General features: G+C 34.8%; 1 protein-coding gene across 1 annotated transcript in view; it reads left to right on the top strand.

Annotated features, from left to right (window-relative positions):
• The first annotated feature begins 1,560 nt into the window (after window positions 1-1,560).
• LOC149416460 (transmembrane protease serine 9-like) overlaps window positions 1,561-21,494 on the top strand; it is a 39,547-nt gene continuing 19,613 nt past the window's right edge. The window contains exons 1-3 of the mRNA XM_089641703.1: window positions 1,561-1,691; window positions 15,396-15,560; window positions 16,362-16,483. Of these exons, the coding sequence (XP_089497829.1) occupies window positions 1,622-1,691; window positions 15,396-15,560; window positions 16,362-16,483 (357 nt within the window). The 5' untranslated portion in view covers window positions 1,561-1,621. The remainder of the gene's footprint in view (window positions 1,692-15,395; window positions 15,561-16,361; window positions 16,484-21,494) is intronic.

Raw genomic sequence — 21,494 nt, 5'->3', positions numbered from 1 at the left:
TCAGGGCCAACGCCTGACGACGAATCTTAAATGTACCTATTATAGTTATTCGCCTCGGCACTACTGACCCATGGAACATGGTACAATCCCCGGTCTCCCCTACATAATTAACATGGTTAATATGTCAAATACGGAATAATACAATTTGCCCACAGTAACGTCACAAAGTAGGTACCTACTATGATATTGATTTTGTGAATCCAACACGGCCACCATGTTAAAGCGGAAACAAAACACACAAACAAATTTACAGACAGTACGTCATGTCAGGTTACACATTGTTATTGTTGAAAATAGGAGAAGTTGATTAAAATTAGGCCAGTTGGTCGGGGTCTCTCTTTTTGTGTAGTGTTATAACAAAGTATAACACTTCTCTTTTTTATTAATAACAATCTCAGGTATATCTAGTTCAGGTTAGTTACTAAATTATCCTAAACTATTGCATGGAACAAGTGTGCGCTGGAAATTACTGGCTCTGTTTACTCTATGTCCGACATTACGTTTGTTAGATGTACCATATATTTAAAAGCGCTTAAAAGTGAACCGATGTAAAACGTTCGGGTTTCTTCTTTCGTGTCCATCGCGTGGTTCAACCCTCCAGAGTAAATCTGCATTCAGCCTCACAGCTATGTGTGGGTAATAACCCACACATCTGACGGTGGCTCGTCTCCTGACTCCCACCTGAAGTCCACGGCTCTCTACCCTGAATTGCCGAGTTCTCCCAACTCAAGAGCAGTCCCGCTGTGTTTTCGTCTCTCCTGCTCCAGTTTCGTCTCTCCGTCTCTTATTTCCCCCTCGTCCGTAGTTAATCTTTCGTGTTATGGGCATGATTTTTTCATTAGCGCTTATTGCTGTTTATCATCGATCACCATATAAGGTGATCCTTTTGATTGCACGTGACCAAGGCATGTTTTACACTATATTGCTATGTGATAGATGTGGTGGTGTATCCTCTATGATTTGTGGTCGTAAGGATGCTTATTTTACGGAGGATATGGGCAACTCATAACACTAGGGTTTGAACAAAATTATTCAAAAGGTGTATCGGTAATAATTTATCAACTATTTTAAGTACCTACCGGTGTTATGGAGATTTTCTGATAGCTTTCTTGAATACATCTAATTGAATTTCGATTTTGTTGTCTAGAATGAATGACTGCAAATCTTGGAAGTGTAAATTAACCCACTTCCCGACATATGATCGAACTGAAACTCGGCAGTAAACTTGTTGTCGATGACAATGCATTCTTTAACATTTGGTGACACACACACACGCACACACGCGCACACATTTCTCTGAATTGGCTACTAGCCGACCTAAGAGATGGCGCGACTAGGTCGTGGCGTTCGATGCGACCGTGGAGGACCGTAGCGGAAGGTCGAAACTGTTTAACTATATAATTAAAAAAATATATGCCTTTTAGTAAAAAAAACCTTTGCTGATATTACTGGTTAATATTTGAAATTTTAGCTCAAAAACCAATGTTTGCTGATAAATTCTTTATTTTGTGCGGCGAAAAAACGCTCATTCTATTTATAAGAGTTAGTATCTCTTGTGTAATAAATGCGGATTCAGTGATATTTAGTTGCTGGCGACGCGTCGTTTTAATTCTTTTCAAAAATGATTTTAGTGAAATTTTTATTATTTTTGTGTTTTTGTGGAATCAGTGAAAGTGATAAATTTGAACATGGTATGTATATTACAAAATGTATTTATTCTTATTTTTTAATGATAAACTAATGTTTATAAGACAGGGGTTTTATGCACAAGGGATAGTAAATTAATATAAGAAATAATTAGTCGCCTGTTATATCAATACAAATTGAAAACAGAGCGTCTGACCGGAAATCAGAAGGCGCGGGTTCAATTCCCGTCGGCGGCATTTATTTTTACTCTGGAAATATTTTGTGATGTTTTGGACATCCACAAAAATAAACGATAAATAATAAAATAACGTGCTCTAAAAAATTTTTTGTTTAAACAACGACGGAAGATTTATTGACAGACAGGCCTTGAGTAAACAGATTCCTACGGGAAAGGAGAGACCGGAGGGCAGTCAGGTTTGGAACTTGAGTGCGTTGACAGCTCCATGAAATCTATACAAATGAGAAGTGTTGTGTGAAATTGCAGTGAATTAGTGGATTCAGATGGTGTTAATAGTATTGTGGAATTTTGAACTAAAGTGAAATATTATTGAACCGGTTTTGTGCGAAGTGAAAGTGGTTGGACTCAGTGAGAAAACAATTAATAATAATGACAATAATAATAATTGGATAATTTGTAGAGCGCCGTTTTGTAAAAACCCACCTCAGGGGCGCCAGGTGTTGTGCAATCGCGATTGTGTTATAAAGTTGTGTTGATTTAAACGTGATTTCGTATACAGTTCGAACTAGATTGCTTGTCTTAAAAACATGAAAATAATAAAAATATTGATTGCGTTTTAAAATAGAGTGAATGTACTTAAAGGCAGGAAGTGTTTAATCGGGCAAGTTATTGATTTGGCGAGATGGCATTCTATCCACGGAGACCGAAAACCAGAGAATCAAATAGATTATTAACTGTGGGTTCGAATCCTAACAGATTAGGGAGGTACAATTTTATTTACAGGAATATTTAATTACCCTTTTATAAGCGTAGGGAGGAGGTCGAAAATTAAAGTGATTTAGCTATATAGTGTAACCAGGTAAGCTTCACGCTGAGAATGAGAGGTGCCTAACTGGGTGAGTTTTTTATATTATTTATTAAATTCCAGAGGACCCCCTTTAAAAGACGGATACAACTAAGTTTACGACACCTGCCGCCCAAATAATGTTATCATTAAAAGGAATACCCTAGACGGATTGTCAATCAGCTGTGAGTGAGAGACAGGCCAATGACTTTTCATATATAGGCCGAGAGGCGCGGAGTACAGTCAGTCAAAGGGGAAGTTTTGCTAGCGTATGCCGTCCCAAATTGAAAGCGTTCGGATGCAACCAGACGGAACAAAATGAAAACTTTTCTTCTGTTATTTGACTTTTCTAATTTAATACTTTTCATCTATTGTTTGACTTTCTAAGTTACGAATTGGGATGCACAAAAACAAATCTAAAGTCGGAAGAGAGAGATGGTAATCTCCGAAATAAAACTACCAACCGAACAACTTTTCTCAACAGGTATCTTTCGAGAGGTAGGCAGCCTCTTTAAATTAAATGCAAAAAATCAAACCAATTATCCGTTTATACCTTACCTGAGAGGATAGGTATTCAGTAGAAGTTACCCATACCTAATACACGAGGATGCTAGTAACCTCATAAAATAAATACTGGAACCAAATATTAAAATACAGACAGTCCTCATCCCAAATTTGGCATATCGAGTAGACCTTACATATATCTCACATGATAATTGGCTGAATGGGTAGGCACACAACCTATCGTTAATAAGCGGGCAAAATGTCGACAAGATCGTCGTGTGTTATATATGTATTGACCTAGAAAGGGATGTAAATCCCCGACGACGTGGGAGTTACAATGTTTTCTAGAGGTGGCTCGTAACTTAGGACCTTACGTGTCACACTTTCGCGACTAGATTCGTGATAAAGGGATGTTATGGTTTTCCCCTTCTACACTCAGTAAAGTAGTTTATCCTGGAGGTGTTTGAGATTGGGGCAATTCTGAAATTGGTGAAGAGACCTGGTTTTCTTTATTCTGGCGTGAAGGTTGCCGATTTGGAACAAGGGGAGACCCGGCCGGTTGTGATATCCAGACACGCAGATATCGATCGCCTTGCTCAAATTATCATCCATCAGTTTTGTTTGGTAAGCGGAGGAGCCAATCTTAACTTGAAAAAAATTCATTTCCTTTCCTCTCCTTCCCCTCCCAAAATATATACATGGATGGCGCCGACAACTAACACCATAAATTTATCGTATGTATATCACATATATAAAATCTAACACTTTATTAATTCACATTACCCTACGATAGGTAGAATCGAGTAGCTAGGGGGGGGTGAGCAGGCGACTTAGAAGATAAGGTTTATGAAATGGTTTTGAAAAACAGCGGTAATGGATTCAACTCACTCTATCTCAAAAGAACCAAGGGATACCACACAAAACATAAATAACTAGGTTTCTAAACCGAGAAACAAAAACCCAACACAACGTTCGGTGAAGCCTTTTTATACTGAACCGTCACGTGAAATGAGTACGTTCAAGGTCGTACGTCACGTAGACAAACTAGGATGTACACACTTGAAGGGGTGTGTAATAAAGAAAAGACGGCAGGGAGGACCTTCCTACCCCGGATATATATATAACCAAAGCCTTATGGAAAAGTTACCTACGGGACTTAAGGAAAATGTATCGTAGAAAGAAGAGAAGGAAAAGTTTGAAGTAGAAAGGGCAGATCATTACAATTTTAAATTTATATTTATATTACAGGCGACTAATAATAACTTATAATAATTTATTGCATTTATCCTGTTTAACATGCTTAGTAAATTATAGCTTAGTAAAAAATATATAATACCTACATTGAGTACCGAAATAAAGTCGTATAATTCTAACTCCCTTTTTATTGCCAGAATAAAACATTGGTTATTTGAAAGGGGACGAACTTTCTATAAAAACTATTAAAAAAATAATAAATACCTATATGTATAAAAAATAAAATAAATTACTTACTCTCTCAAACCTTCTTTCCAATTTCTTACATGGCACGAATTTTAAACATGTATACTCTTGTAGTAGAATACCTACAATTTTTATTTCAACATTCAGTTCTATTTCAATTAAAATATTATTTTTCTTTATTCCTTACCTTACTTTTGATTTCTACATTTGCAGATTTTCATATTCTTACTTTTTATCTGTTTATTATTATATTTTATTAATGAAGTATTTTATGTATGACTACCACAACACGGGCATTAGCCTAGTGTGATAAAAAATGTACTGCATCATCGTGTAAATATTATATATGAAATGTACAAAATCTTCTGAAAGCTACAGGATTTCTGCGTACTATTAACGAGTAATTTTAATCTTTGCAAGGCCAACACGCACGCCCATTATATCAACAACTTTATACATTTTATAGCGCCGTTTTTGTGAAAAATCACCTCAAGGGCATTTTACAAATTTTACTTACCACCTACTTACTATCTTATTATTATACACAAAAACATTTTTTTTTTAAATATTTTATCACAAAAAAAATAATGTTACGAATTTACAGAAAATACAGTGATTATTTCATATAATTTTAAACATAAGATGTACCACCATAATAAAGTTGGCTAGTGTGTATGGGAGGATATGTCATTTTGTTCGTTTTTATTTAAGTAATATGCAAAAGTATTCAGTGTGTTTTTTAACGTGAAGTTTAAAATCTTTGTTGTTATTTATATTTTGGATACTTTCGGGTAGTGAATTAAAATATTTATTATCGAAGGAAGCAAACACTTTGTGGCTTGACATTATTACACAAATGAAAGAATATCTTTGTTTTAAACCACTTTATTACATTTATATACGTCGACCGGTTTCGGTTGGACTCAACCTTCATCAGGACAGTACAAATATAAACTAAAATATAATACAGAGGAAGATTATTAAGTAAACAATAAAGAAAGAGAAAGTATATAAATGTGAGGGAGAGAGCATCAGGGCAGCGGAGTAGGTAGTGGGGTCGGGGAGGGGTGGGGATTACCCAGGGAGAAAGGAAACATCTTTAAAATAGGGCTTTTAGTTAGTTCTATCTGTTTGTTTGAAATTGGGTAATTATTTTTATTTTTATTTCCTTTTGAGATTTCTGTTGTAATATGGCAATGAAATAACATTCAGTTGGTAACACTACATGTACAGGAAGTAAGTGTCAAAAGTATAAGTCTCTGTAATGGCTGTAATGTGTGTGCTCTGCTACAATAAACGTTATTTTGGTTAAAAGATCACCATCTATTATTTATCAAGACTACAGGTTAAGGGCCCAGGCACATGTGAAAAGAGGAAAAACATCTTGTAATGATGGAAGCCAATCAGAACATGTTAAAATTGGAGGGGTCAAGAAACTGGAATGTGTGGAAGTTCCAGACTGCAGTATTGTTACGTGGACAAGGATGGCTGGATATAGTGGAAGGTCGGAGTACAAAACCTGAAGAAAGTGCACAGAAAATTATTTGGGAAAACAAGGATGCAAAGGCTCAGTCCTTAATAGTCACAAGGATAACAGAAAGCATTATGTTACACATTATATCATGTTCTACTTCAACGGAAATGTGGAAAAAGTTGCAGAGTGTGTATGAACAAAAAACGGAGACCAGCATTCATATTGTACAACAGCGATTTTTTCAGTACAAATATGAAAAAGGAACAGAAATGTCTGCATTTTTATCAAAAATACAAGAATTACAGAACCAGTTAAAACAATTGGGAGAAGAAATTTCTGAGAAATTTGTTATAACTAAAATACTCATGTCGCTACCAGAAGAATATAAACATTTTGTTTCGGCTTGGGAATCTGCCCCTGATGACAAACAAACCTTGGAAAACTTAGTGGCCAGGTTGTTGATGGAGGAAGAAAGATTTATTGAAAAGAATGATGAACTTCAACAAACCCCATCATCGTCAGCTTTCGTGATGAAAAATAAAAAAAATGGAAAGTGTTTTAAGTGTGGAAAAATCGGACATTTCCAGAGCGAATGTAGGAAAAATAAAAATAACAATGAAGAAAACAAAAATGACAAGTGTTATTATTGTGGCAAATTTGGACATTATAAATCGCAGTGCTGGTTTAGTTAAAATAAAGACTCAAGTAAATACAACACAAAGAAAAGTAATGCGTTTGTCGTATTAAATAAAATTTACGACAATTATCAAGATTCTAAGTGGCTCGTAGACACCGGTGCGGATGAACATATGTGTTGTGATAAAGCCTTATTTACAAATTTAACAGAAATTTTGAATAAATCAGTGATAGTCGGTAATGGCCAGTCAATTAGTGTGTTGGGCTGCGGCCAGATGGCGGTACAGGTGGAAAACAACACGGAATGGGTTGACACTACCATAGACAACGTGTTATTCGTACCAGATTTGAAAGTTAATCTGTTCTCTGTCAATCGCGCTATTAAAAAAGGCCATGTTATGATGACAGATGACAAGTCTTGCAAATTTTACAAGGATGGAGTTATTTGTGCCGTTGCAAAACGAGACGGAAGCGGTTATTATATGGATTTACGTTTTAAATGCAATACAGCAATTGTGGCAAAATCAGAACTGAATGATTTTAATTTGTGGCACGAAAAATTAGCTCATCAAAACTTTGAGTATGTCAAGGAAGTTTTACAGAAAAACAACATCGATTCACAACAAACATTAGTTCCGAAATGTGAAAGTTGTTTACAAGGAAAAATTCATCGATTGCCGTTTCCTAAAAGTAATTACACCAGCAAGAAGACATGTGAAGTAATTCACGCGGATACGTGTGTCCCAATGGAAGAAATGTCATTAGGAGGGTCGAAGTACTTTGTTCTGTTTAAAGATGACTACTCAAATTTTAGATATGTTTATTTTGTTAAAAATAAATACGACATCAATAATAGTATTGAAGACTTTCTAAATAAAACTGAAAATATAACTGGAAATAAGGTTAAAATCTTCCGAAGTGACAATGGACTGGAATTTATAAACAAAGATGTGAAAGAAATGTTCTCAAAGCGTGGTATAACCCATCAAACGACTGTTCCATATACTCCAGAGCAAAATGGAAAGGCTGAAAGAGAAAATAGGACTCTAGTGGAGGCTGCAAGGACAATGCTGCATGCAAAAAGTTTACCAAAAAAACTATGGGCAGAAGCTGTAAATACCGCAGTTTTTGTACTTAATAGGACTGGAAAAAGCAAAGTAAACGGAAAATCTCCCTTTGAAGTATGGACAAACAGAAATTTTGATATCCGTCAATTGAAAGTGTTTGGTACACCAGTATATGCGCACATTCCTAAAGGAAGAAGAAGAAAATGGGACAAAAAGGGTGAGAAAGGACTAATGGTTGGTTACAGCAAAGATGTGAAAAGGTACAGGATATATTTTTCACATAAGAATACCATAGAAACAAAGAGGGATGTAATTTTCTTAGAAATTGAAAATAAACTCCAGGAATCAATTGAGATAATATCTTTAGAAGACAAACCATCACAGATGACTAAAACAATGGTAAATGAAGAAATTAGAACATTGGAAGATGAAGGTGGTATGAAAATCTCTACTGAAGAAGATATGCTATATGAAACCAAATCGGAAAGTTATAATGAACCATGTGTTGATGAGTTGAGTTCAAATGAGTCAGTGAGTGAAGATAATCCACTAGCACCCTACTGTGAGAGATCAAAAAGAACAAGAAAAAAAACTTCTTTCTATAAATGCAACAATGTACAAATTAATGTTGATCCTGATCCGATGACATACAAAGACGCTGTGAGTAGGGTTGATGCTTCCAAGTGGCAGGAGGCCATTGAGAGAGAGCTGCAAACACTGAGAGAAAACAATACGTGGGAAGTGTACAATGAGCCAGTATATCCATGTAAGGTTGTTAGTAGTAAATGGGTGTTCAAAATTAAAGTTCCAAATCAATATAAAGCCCGGTTGGTTGCTAGGGGGTTTGAACAAGATAATTTGTTTAGTTATCAAGACATTTATGCTCCAGTAGCAAAATTATCCACTTTTAGACTTTTTGTTGCTATTGCTAGTAAATTAAACTTGCAAATCTATCAAATGGATGTTACCGGTGCATTTTTGTATGGAGAAATCCAAGATGAGGTATATATTCAGTTACCTGAAGGAGCTTATTCTAATAATGATAATATTGTAAAATTAAACAAATCACTGTATGGTTTAAAAATGTCTCCTAAGTGTTGGAATAATAAGTTCAATGATGTCATGACTAGAGAGGGTTTTCTAAGATCAAGCTGTGATTCGTGTTTATACAAAAGGTATAATGGAAATGATAAAATTTTTGTATTGTTATATGTTGATGACCTATTAATTTTTGGAACAAATAACTGTGAAGTTAAACAGCTTAAAAAGGCTTTGAATAGTGAATTTAAAATGAAGGATTTGGGATGTATATCTGATTTTCTAGGTATTAATGTGAGTCAGAACTTAAAATCTGGTATAACTGAACTAAGTCAGAAAAGTTACTTAAAAAATATTCTTGTAAAATTTCAAATGGAAAATTGTAAGCCGGTGGCTACACCGATGGATAAAAATTTTAATTTTAAAATCTTTCAAAATCAAAAGGTAGATAAAAATATTGAAAAATTATGTAGGCAGATAATAGGAAGTTTAATGTATGCTGTACAAGGTTAATGTATGCTATACAAGACCAGACTTATGTTTTGCTGTTTCAATGCTAAGTAGGTATCAATATTGTGCAAATAATATATTGTTAGCTGCTCTAAAAAGGGTATTGCGCTATGTTAAGTATACATTACATTATAAGTTGATTTACAAATGCACAGATGTAGGTTTAGAGGGTTTTTGCGATGCAGATTGGGGTGGTAATATAAATGATAGAAAGTCCACTTCTGGTTATATGTTCTTTTTCTAAAAATGTTTAATATTATGGAGTTCTAAGAAACAAGCATCTGTGAGCCTGTCGTCAACTGAGTCTGAATATGTGGCTATGAGTACGGCTGCTGGTGAGGCTTGCTGGTTGATAAACTTATTGAATGTTTCTGGTTTTCAAAATGTTTGTCCGGTAAACATTTTTTGTTATAATCAGTCAGCAATCTTGACTGCAGCTACAGAATCTATTAAACGTTTGAAGCACGTAGATATTCGTTTTCACTTTGTCAAAGATCTAGTGAAAAATAATAAAATAAATATAAAATACATAAAAACTGGCGAACAACCAGCGGATATTCTCACTAAATCATTGAGTAAAGAGTTATTTGTACGATTTATTGGAATGTTATTACATTGAGGGAGGATGTTGTAATATGGCAATGAAATAACATTCAGTTGGTAACACTACATGTACAGGAAGTAAGTGTCAAAAGTATAAGTCTCTGTAATGGCTGTAATGTGTGTGCTCTGCTACAATAAACGTTATTTTGGTTAAAAGATCACCATCTATTATTTATCAAGACTACAATTTCCAATGATTCTAAATTATTGAGACGTATTTCTATTTTATTTTTATGTAGTATTTGAACTCCTGTCGTTCTATTAAATGTATGATTAGTATTAATTAGGTGTTCGGCGAATTCTGAAAAACCGGTATTTGTTAAACACCTGACCGGTATTTGAAAAACAACATCATTAAATTTAAAATAATTTTGGTTTAAACATAGGTTAAAAAGGCGAGAAAGATCGTTAGAGAAGTCATTAGGTAAATTGGAACTATTTAGTAAGTTAGCTATTAAAGATTTACATTCTATTATAGGTATATTAGGGAAAAAATTGACAACATCAAAAGAAATAAGTTTAGAATTAGCTGGGAGTACTAGATCCTTCAAATCGTTCACTAGTTCTATAGTTTTCCAGCAACGATCTGGTCTACCAATGGGCGTTCCTACTAGCCCTGTACCAGCAGTACTGTCGTCTGCGTATGAAATATTTTTGCCATATTTAGAGACATTAAATAGCCATAGTAAGGGGGTTATTTGAACAATGACCCCCAAAAATATGCTGCAATAATTTGAACTTGGATTTAAGAAACTGGCCAATTATTAAATAAGTTTAAATATTCGCGGCGATTGGTAATCCGTAATCGTAGCGGGTCCAGTGACATCTAGCGCACAAATGAATGGCTCCTGTTTGTACCTAGCATGGGTTACTTTAAACTTCGACCGACAAAGATATTCTTTCTTTTTTACCTTAAAGACAAAGGAGGTAAACACTACCGTGTCTGACGCGCGCTTAGTATCATACAAAATATATTTTTAAGGACTTTGTGAGATAGAGCACTTCTACGTACTAAGATTTTCAGGTATTAGAGGGAGATGTCAGAAAAGGGTAGAACGAAAGTTTTTTGTGTTGCAAACTATGGCCATCTTCAATTAGTTCGCAAATTATGTGTATCATTGTTGACGTGATTTTCATGGTATAATTAAAAATGTTGAATTCTGTTGATATCATCAGAGATGTGCTTTATTTCAAATAATTTCATTTCAAATGGAAATGCAAAATGGGTATTTTCCATTTTGCATTTTAAATTCTTTTCTCAATGCATTTTCCATTTTAAATGCTTTTTTGCAACATTTTTCCTACTATCTCCACTCATCTTTTTTTCATAAGCCCCAAATATCAGTCGGTCCTCAACCTCGCTATGAGAGATAATTTACATTTGTCAAGTTGCTCCCTGGTAGGAGCCCTGGCAATTGAGAGAAACCATTTCAAAAAAATTTAGAAAGGTCTCCGAGTTTTAAAAGACCAATTACTTCCAGGAAATATTTTTTAGAAATAATAAAAGTACTACAATTTATTTACGTGATACCAATGACTACATAAAGATGTTTTCAACTCTTAAATGTATTAAAACACTTTTGAGAAATACAATGAGTCAAGATAGACTATGATCACTTGCAATGCTTAGCATCGAAAAAATATATATTTCGAAAATAGATAATTTTCACAGCCGTGTCATTGATCATTTCGCAGAAGCCAAACAAAGAAGGATCGATTTAATGTACAAGAAATGTTAGAGTGCTTTTTTATTATTTTTTAGTGTTAGAATCAACAAGACCAGTCACATCACTCCTATACCTACCTATCCAACGCAACTATCTCGGTAAATAGATTTTTATAGATATTTTTTTTAATTATAGGGGAACTCCCCAATCGGCGTTAAAAACATTCATTAAAAAATGTACATTAAAATAATAATTAGTGATAAGGCAAATAAAGTTAAATAAAACAATATTGTTCTACCGGCTTCAGAATAGGTACCTTAGGAGTATCGGCAAATTAATTACAAATGTTGTTCTACTGGCTTCAGAATAGGTACCGTAGGAGTATCGGCAAATTAATTACAAATATTGTTCTACCGGCTTCAGAATAGGTACCGTAGGAGTATTGGCAAATTAATTACAAATATTGTTCTACCGGCTTCAGAATAGGTACCGTAGGAGTATCGGCAAATTAATTACAAATATTGTTCTACCGGCTTCAGAATAGGTACCGTAGAAGTATCGGCAAATTAATTAAAAATGTTGGCGTTTTTATAATATTCCCCTCGGATTACTAATATTACCTCCCACTTCCAGAACCCCAGAACCACCACTGGTTTACGTATATGATAAATAACAAATGGCCTTAAACTGTACCTTGAGGTATTGAGTCACTAACTTATTTACTAAAAGCAAATACCTGGTCTGAATTAAATAACATGGCAAATACAGATATTAATGAACTAAAATTATGGTTTGATGAAAACCTGTTGACTTTAAATTCTAAAAAGAACTTATTATTTACCATTTTTCATTAAAAAACAAGAAACACCTAAAGAAATAAACATAATTATCCACTCTGTGAAAAATACAGAAAACCACAAATGCAATATGTTATGTACAAACATAGAAAGCAAGACCGATATTAAGTACCTAGGCATAACAATAGACCAGCGTTTAAAATGGTCCCCACATATAAATATTCTGAACAACAGAATAAGGAAACTATCATATATATTTAGATGTTTAAGAGATATTTTAAACGAAAAATTACTTAGAACCACATACTTCGCTTTCTGTCAATCAATTATACAATACGGCATTATAGGCTGGGGCGGTACATATAAAAATCAAACACAAACAATTTACGTATCACAAAAACTAATAATAAAAACCATATTAAAAAAACCCTATTCATATTCGTCCGAACTTTTATTCAAACAATTTAAGGTCAGAAAATTAAGTGCATTATACTTCTACCATGCAAAATTACAAATTTATAAAAAAAATATTCAAAATAAAATTGCACCCTTTAAAAATAACAGAAATCTTAGACAAACGTCCATACTTCCTACTCCTAAATGTAAAAAAACAATAGGACAGTTCAACCATGAATATCTCGGAGTTAAATTTTTTAACTCATTACCAGAAAAAATTAGAAACATGAATACAAATATAAACGAATTCAAAAGCCACCTTAAAAAGTATTCCGAACAGTTGAACTGAATCAGAACAAATATAAACCAATATAACAACACCCCCATACACACAAGCCCTGCTTATTTATGGGGGTACATCAAATACATATATTATGTAATTAATAACTGTACAATATTCAATATTATGTTATGTAAATTATGTATCTTTTTTTTACTAATAAAAAAAAATAATAATAAAAAAAAAAAATTAAAAAAAAATAAAATAAAAAAAAAATAATAATTTAACTTCTCGGGGTCTTTTATTAAGGTAATTTACCAACTATCCATCCTAAGACTTTCCATTTATTGCAATTGATTTTAATTTAATAATTAGTTTTTTTATGTGATATACTGTCGAACACCTTTTGTAGTCTATATTCCTACACAATTTTTGTTAGAATCTAGTGCGGTATATACGTAATTCGTTAATTTAGCAATAGCGTCTTGAGTGCTTGTATTTTTTTTTTAATTTTCTTACAATTGTTCATTAATCTTTGCAATATTTGATAATAGTGAGATCGGGCGATAATTTTGTGGATCTTTACGGCATTCCGTTTTATGAATAGGGGTGATTTTTTATAATTTTTTGGGAATAAACCACTTTCTAGACTTAGATTAATTATGTGTTACGGGACGCACTAGGCGTTGTTTCATTATGTGTAATGTCTTAAACTCTATATTGTCAATACCGGGGCAGAGCCTCCTTTCAGTTCAGCTATAGTTTTTTCAATATCAAATTCTGTTACCGGGTAGAAGTTATTTTATTGATGTTGTGTTATTTGTTGTGTGTTTGTATCATTAGAGTTAGACGTGTTGATGAAGTTTGCCAGATTTTTGCCGACATTAAAACAATAGTAATATAAGATATTACCGCATTTTTGTGTCTTTTTGTACATTACGTTTTTACTACTAATGTTTATATCTTTGGTAATAATATCATTGAATTCTTCCATGTTTATTGTTCGCTTACCCAAGGTATGTGTTTATGTGAATTCGGGTTTACGTGCAAAACAAAAGTGTAAATCGACTGCCCCGAACAGTGCGGGAAGGAGACATGTTATTTATTGTAGTCATTTTATATGGTTTCATTTGTAATTTAATTTATATTTAATGTAATTTATTACTACTTTTACTACTGCTGGCTCCCAATGACGATCTGGTTTTCTTTTAAAAACTACTTTATCTCCAATATTTACAGGTTTTAAATCCGGACTAACTACTATTCTGTCGGCATATTTTATCATTTTGTTTTGCCAAATTTAAATTTCTTTTTTTTATTCTCTAATTATGACTACTTTTGGTCTTAACTGACTTTTAGTCAACGGTAAGTTACAACGATGTTGTCTTGACATTAATAATTGTGACGGAGAAAGTAATTTGTCTTTCGGTATTGTACGATAATGTAAAGATGACAAATATCGATATGTCATACCTTCCTGGCATGTCATTAGAATATTTGGTTTGATTTGATCTACTACTATGTTTGACATTGATCATATATTTAATATCAGAATTCATATTTGGCCAATATAGAACATCTCTAACTAATATTTTTGTTTTTATAATCACATTTCTGGTATCATTCTATCAACTGTCGAAATTATTAAAGCACGTTCGTTATAAATTAAATCGTTCCATACATTTATTTCTGATTCCATTATCCAGTACTGTTTATCCAAAGAATTTATTTTATTTTTAGATATAGTCCAACCTGTAACACAGTAATTTTTAAATTTAGCTGAGTCGTCCATAGTTACTTTTTAATTTCTTCTAGTTAGTGTGGTTTTACTGCCATATTGATAATTCTAGTGTTTACATGTAAATTAATATCGTTTTCAAAAGTTATCATTGACAGTCAGCTGACCTTTACAGTGTGTCTGCATTCTGCGATCTGTAGACTTTTGCCTGGAATGTATTCTACAAAAAGATCACATTTTAAGATCATGTAATCTTGCTGATATGTCTATAACGAATTTTTAAATAATATAAATGGTTTATGATCAGTTTGAAAATATTTGCATATAATACTTGTTTGATTCGAGCATATCTAATCTGTGCTGATATGAGTGTTTTCGAAGTATATTCTACTGGTATTTTGTTTTGCATAATGACCATGCCTACTGCTGATTTTGTCGAGTCAACAGATAATGGTTTGTTTTTATCGCAATGTGCATTGGATTGTGATACTGTTGTGAAGATGTCAATGGACTAGTATCGGTGCGCGCGTCCTACGTGAAAGGCTATGGTTGATGATGACGACTTTATGTTTCCAGATTGCGGGCTGGAGGATACACCACACACAACCGCATTGGTAACGGGGGGACAGAAGGTGAGAGCAAAGGAGTTTCCTTGGCAGGTGGCCATATTCCGCAAGGAAGGTAATGAGTTCAAACAGATATGCAGTGGCAGCCTAGTGCGGAGCAGGCTAGTGATCAGTGGTGAGTTTTGAAACATTCTATTTTATTTTAAAATATTTGTATACATGATGCCCAGAAGTTACGAATCATTGCAAGCAGCTGTAAAGTTCACCTATGGGTGGTAGAGATATTATAAAGGCGATTAAATCTATCTTCGAAGAGGTAAACCAACTATAGATATGAGAAGAAATTTCAATATAGAAACTATAGTTACTGACAGTAGCGTTGGCAGTCAGTATTGGATACTCATCAGGAACAGATTAGCGAATGGTCTTCAAAAAGCCAGAGCTCTCTGAATTATCCCATAAACTGTTCCAATATTGGCAGGCGGAACAAGTGCGTAGTTCTTCCTTCTGAGCTGTTGATACATAATATACTGTGTAGAACATATGTATTAACAACTCAATATACGAGTAGTTGTCTTGGCAGGTTAAACAAGTGTGTAGTTTTACTTTCTGAGCTGTTAATATATGCATATGTTCTACACAGTGTAGATATTTTTTTAGTTTTTTATTGTATGTTTTTATTTAGTTATAAAAAATTACATTTATATATCTAGTTTAAACCTTTTAACAAATTATTTCAAGGAAATTGAGGACACTTTACAATTAATACATATTATACATATTCTGTATTTATAGTATTTAAGCATAACCCACGAAAAGCACCAAGGCTTTTAGCTTCTTTAACATCTGTTGGTAGTTCATTCTAAATCTTAATTCCTCTAAAACAGAGATTATTTTGGGTTTCCGACAAATTTACATTATAAATAAATGAAAATGTAGTAACCTTAAAAGCTTGTTTATTCTGTTTGGTTTTCAGCTGCTCATTGCTTCTCTGAAGAAACTTATAACCATCGGGTTAATGTGAGTAATTATCAAGTGGTTGCAGGAAGTCTCCTTTCTTCATGGACTGTAAGGAAGCCAGGCAGACAGCAAAAGAGGGTTGGTTATAAAAAACACACTTTCGTAAATAAATTTATAATTTTTTCTTTTCCGTATTTATTGAGAATCGGCTTAACGCTGCAATCCTCGAAAAGAAAACTACTAGCCACAAGTATCATATTCCATAGACCCTCTGAAGGACATTACTAGCCACAAGTATCATATTCCATAGACCCTCTGAAGGACATTACTAGCCACAAGTATCATATTCCATAGACCCTCTGAAGGACATTACTAGCCACAAGTATCATATTCCATAGACCCTCTGAAGGACATTACTAGCCACAAGTATCATATTCCATAGACCCTCTGAAGGACATTACTAGCCACAAGTATCATATTCCATAGACCCTCTGAAGGACATTACTAGCCACAAGTATCATATTCCATAGACCCTCTGAAGGACATTACTAGCCACAAGTATCATATTCCATAGACCCTCTGAAGGACATTACTAGCCACAAGTATCATATTCCATAGACCCTCTGAAGGACATTACTAGCCACAAGTATCATATTCCATAGACCCTCTGAAGGACATTACTAGCCACAAGTATCATATTCCATAGACCCTCTGAAGGACATTACTAGCCACAAGTATCATATTCCATAGACCCTCTGAAGGACATTACTAGCCACAAGTATCATATTCCATAGACCCTCTGAAGGACATTACTAGCCACAAGTATCATATTCCATAGACCCTCTGAAGGACATTACTAGCCACAAGTATCATATTCCATAGACCCTCTGAAGGACATTACTAGCCACAAGTATCATATTCCATAGACCCTCTGAAGGACATTACTAGCCACAAGTATCATATTCCATAGACCCTCTGAAGGACATTACTAGCCACAAGTATCATATTCCATAGACCCTCTGAAGGACATTACTAGCCACAAGTATCATATTCCATAGACCCTCTGAAGGACATTACTAGCCACAAGTATCATATTCCATAGACCCTCTGAAGGACATTACTAGCCACAAGTATCATATTCCATAGACCCTCTGAAGGACATTACTAGCCACAAGTATCATATTCCATAGACCCTCTGAAGGACATTACTAGCCACAAGTATCATATTCCATAGACCCTCTGAAGGACATTACTAGCCACAAGTATCATATTCCATAGACCCTCTGAAGGACATTACTAGCCACAAGTATCATATTCCATAGACCCTCTGAAGGACATTACTAGCCACAAGTATCATATTCCATAGACCCTCTGAAGGACATTACTAGCCACAAGTATCATATTCCATAGACCCTCTGAAGGACATTACTAGCCACAAGTATCATATTCCATAGACCCTCTGAAGGACATTACTAGCCACAAGTATCATATTCCATAGACCCTCTGAAGGACATTACTAGCCACAAGTATCATATTCCATAGACCCTCTGAAGGACATTACTAGCCACAAGTATCATATTCCATAGACCCTCTGAAGGACATTACTAGCCACAAGTATCATATTCCATAGACCCTCTGAAGGACATTACTAGCCACAAGTATCATATTCCATAGACCCTCTGAAGGACATTACTAGCCACAAGTATCATATTCCATAGACCCTCTGAAGGACATTACTAGCCACAAGTATCATATTCCATAGACCCTCTGAAGGACATTACTAGCCACAAGTATCATATTCCATAGACCCTCTGAAGGACATTACTAGCCACAAGTATCATATTCCATAGACCCTCTGAAGGACATTACTAGCCACAAGTATCATATTCCATAGACCCTCTGAAGGACATTACTAGCCACAAGTATCATATTCCATAGACCCTCTGAAGGACATTACTAGCCACAAGTATCATATTCCATAGACCCTCTGAAGGACATTACTAGCCACAAGTATCATATTCCATAGACCCTCTGAAGGACATTACTAGCCACAAGTATCATATTCCATAGACCCTCTGAAGGACATTACTAGCCACAAGTATCATATTCCATAGACCCTCTGAAGGACATTACTAGCCACAAGTATCATATTCCATAGACCCTCTGAAGGACATTACTAGCCACAAGTATCATATTCCATAGACCCTCTGAAGGACATTACTAGCCACAAGTATCATATTCCATAGACCCTCTGAAGGACATTACTAGCCACAAGTATCATATTCCATAGACCCTCTGAAGGACATTACTAGCCACAAGTATCATATTCCATAGACCCTCTGAAGGACATTACTAGCCACAAGTATCATATTCCATAGACCCTCTGAAGGACATTACTAGCCACAAGTATCATATTCCATAGACCCTCTGAAGGACATTACTAGCCACAAGTATCATATTCCATAGACCCTCTGAAGGACATTACTAGCCACAAGTATCATATTCCATAGACCCTCTGAAGGACATTACTAGCCACAAGTATCATATTCCATAGACCCTCTGAAGGACATTACTAGCCACAAGTATCATATTCCATAGACCCTCTGAAGGACATTACTAGCCACAAGTATCATATTCCATAGACCCTCTGAAGGATATTACTAGCCACAAGCATCATATTCCATAGACCCTCTGAAGGACATTACTAGCCACAAGCATCATATTCCATAGACCCTCTGAAGGACATTACTAGCCACAAGTATCATATTCCATAGACCCTCTGAAGGACATTACTAGCCACAAGTATCATATTCCATAGACCCTCTGAAGGATATTACTAGCCACAAGCATCATATTCCATAGACCCTCTGAAGGACATTACTAGCCACAAGTATCATATTCCATAGACCCTCTGAAGGACATTACTAGCCACAAGTATCATATTCCATAGACCCTCTGAAGGACATTACTAGCCACAAGTATCATATTCCATAGACCCTCTGAAGGACATTACTAGCCACAAGTATCATATTCCATAGACCCTCTGAAGGACATTACTAGCCACAAGTATCATATTCCATAGACCCTCTGAAGGACATTACTAGCCACAAGTATCATATTCCATAGACCCTCTGAAGGATATTACTAGCCACAAGCATCATATTCCATAGACCCTCTGAAGGACATTACTAGCCACAAGTATCATATTCCATAGACCCTCTGAAGGACATTACTAGCCACAAGTATCATATTCCATAGACCCTCTGAAGGACATTACTAGCCACAAGTATCATATTCCATAGACCCTCTGAAGGACATTACTAGCCACAAGCATCATATTCCATAGACCCTCTGAAGGACATTACTAGCCACAAGTATCATATTCCATAGACCCTCTGAAGGACATTACTAGCCACAAGTATCATATTCCATAGACCCTCTGAAGGATATTACTAGCCACAAGCATCATATTCCATAGACCCTCTGAAGGACATTACTAGCCACAAGTATCATATTCCATAGACCCTCTGAAGGACATTACTAGCCACAAGTATCATATTCCATAGACCCTCTGAAGGACATTACTAGCCACAAGTATCATATTCCATAGACCCTCTGAAGGACATTACTAGCCACAAGTATCATATTCCATAGACCCTCTGAAGGACATTACTAGCCACAAGTATCACATTCCATAGAGCCTCTAAAGGTCAGATCTGGACAGGTGTCTATGCATTATAAAAGTATTTGTTATCTTTTGTTCGTCGTCGTAAAGAGAAATTAATACTCTTCTTAGTTATAGTAAAAACAAATCGGTTTTTATCAACATTTTAATGTTTGATATTGAAATGTTATTATTAAGAAAGATTAATGTTTATTTCAAATGCAAATATCTGAAAGATAATATTATCCGGTTTCTAAACAAATGTTTGTTTTTGCGAACACTTTAAAAGTGAGAAATATATCTACTGAAACAATTTTCGGCATATTATGCAAAAATGTTTTGAGTGATCGCTTGTCATAATGTGCCGTATTTATAGAACCTTACTGGTAGGACTACTAACGGGACACTGCCTTTTCAGGAGACACATGCAGATATTGGGAAAAGTAGTAGAAAATACCAATAGATGCAGGAAATGTGAAGAGGATGAAGAGACTCCAATTCACCTATGGTGCCAATGTCCTGCCCTGGTGGGAACTAGGCTCAGATACCTGGGGAGACATACAGTAGAACCAGAAGACATAGCCACATACCCAATAACAACCCTGGTGAACTTTATTAAAGGGACGGGGTGACTGTTAAAGGGATGAGGTAAAATGGGAAATAGCACAATGGGCCTATGGCCTAACTGCTCACGGGAACTACGTGTAAACCGTCTCCGCTTTAAAAAAAGGTAGATTAATTGGCTTTAAACCACAGTAAACCGAAATGTAGGTAGATTTATTGGCTTTAAACTGCAGTAAACTGAAATGTAGGTGGATTCATTGGCTTTAAACTGCAGTAAACTGAAATGTAGGTGGATTCATTGGCTTTAAACCGCAGTAAACTGAAATGTAGGTGGATTCATTGGCTTTAAACCGCAGTAAACTGAAATGTAGGTGGATTTATTGGATTTAAACTGCAGTAAACTGAAATGTAGGTGGATTCATTGGCTTTAAACCGCAGTAAACTGAAATGTAGGTGGATTCATTGGCTTTAAACCGCAGTAAACTGAAATGTAGGTGGATTCATTGGCTTTGAGCCGCAGTAAACTGAAATGTAGGTGGATTCATTGGCTTTAAACCGTTATTATTAGGAATGATATTAATTAAATAATATGGTAAATGTATATAAATGTATAAGCATATATATATGTCATACAGTATTCATACATATATATAAAAGTATGAATACGGTTCGCACGGTGTCTTTATCCCATAGAACCGATGGGACATCGTGAATTTTCATGATATAACGAAATTAACACTTTTTATGATTGAAAAACTTTTTAAGGATTATCTTGATGTGATTTGAACGTTATTTTTTTATTCAACCAGCGTTGACATAATCGTGGTTTTAGTGGAAGCAACTAATTTTGGTTTAGATGTTAAACTGATGAACAAAGATATGTGAATCTACTTACAAATTGTAAATGCTATTAAATATTCT

This window comes from Hesperophylax consimilis, chromosome 17 (assembly GCF_061612785.1).
Source record: "Hesperophylax consimilis isolate HC1 chromosome 17, BYU_Hcon_1.0, whole genome shotgun sequence".
In the NCBI taxonomy this organism is placed as follows: domain Eukaryota; kingdom Metazoa; phylum Arthropoda; class Insecta; order Trichoptera; family Limnephilidae; genus Hesperophylax; species Hesperophylax consimilis.
The sequence above is the reverse complement of the archived record's forward strand: the minus strand, read 5'-3'. Positions and strand labels throughout refer to the sequence as shown.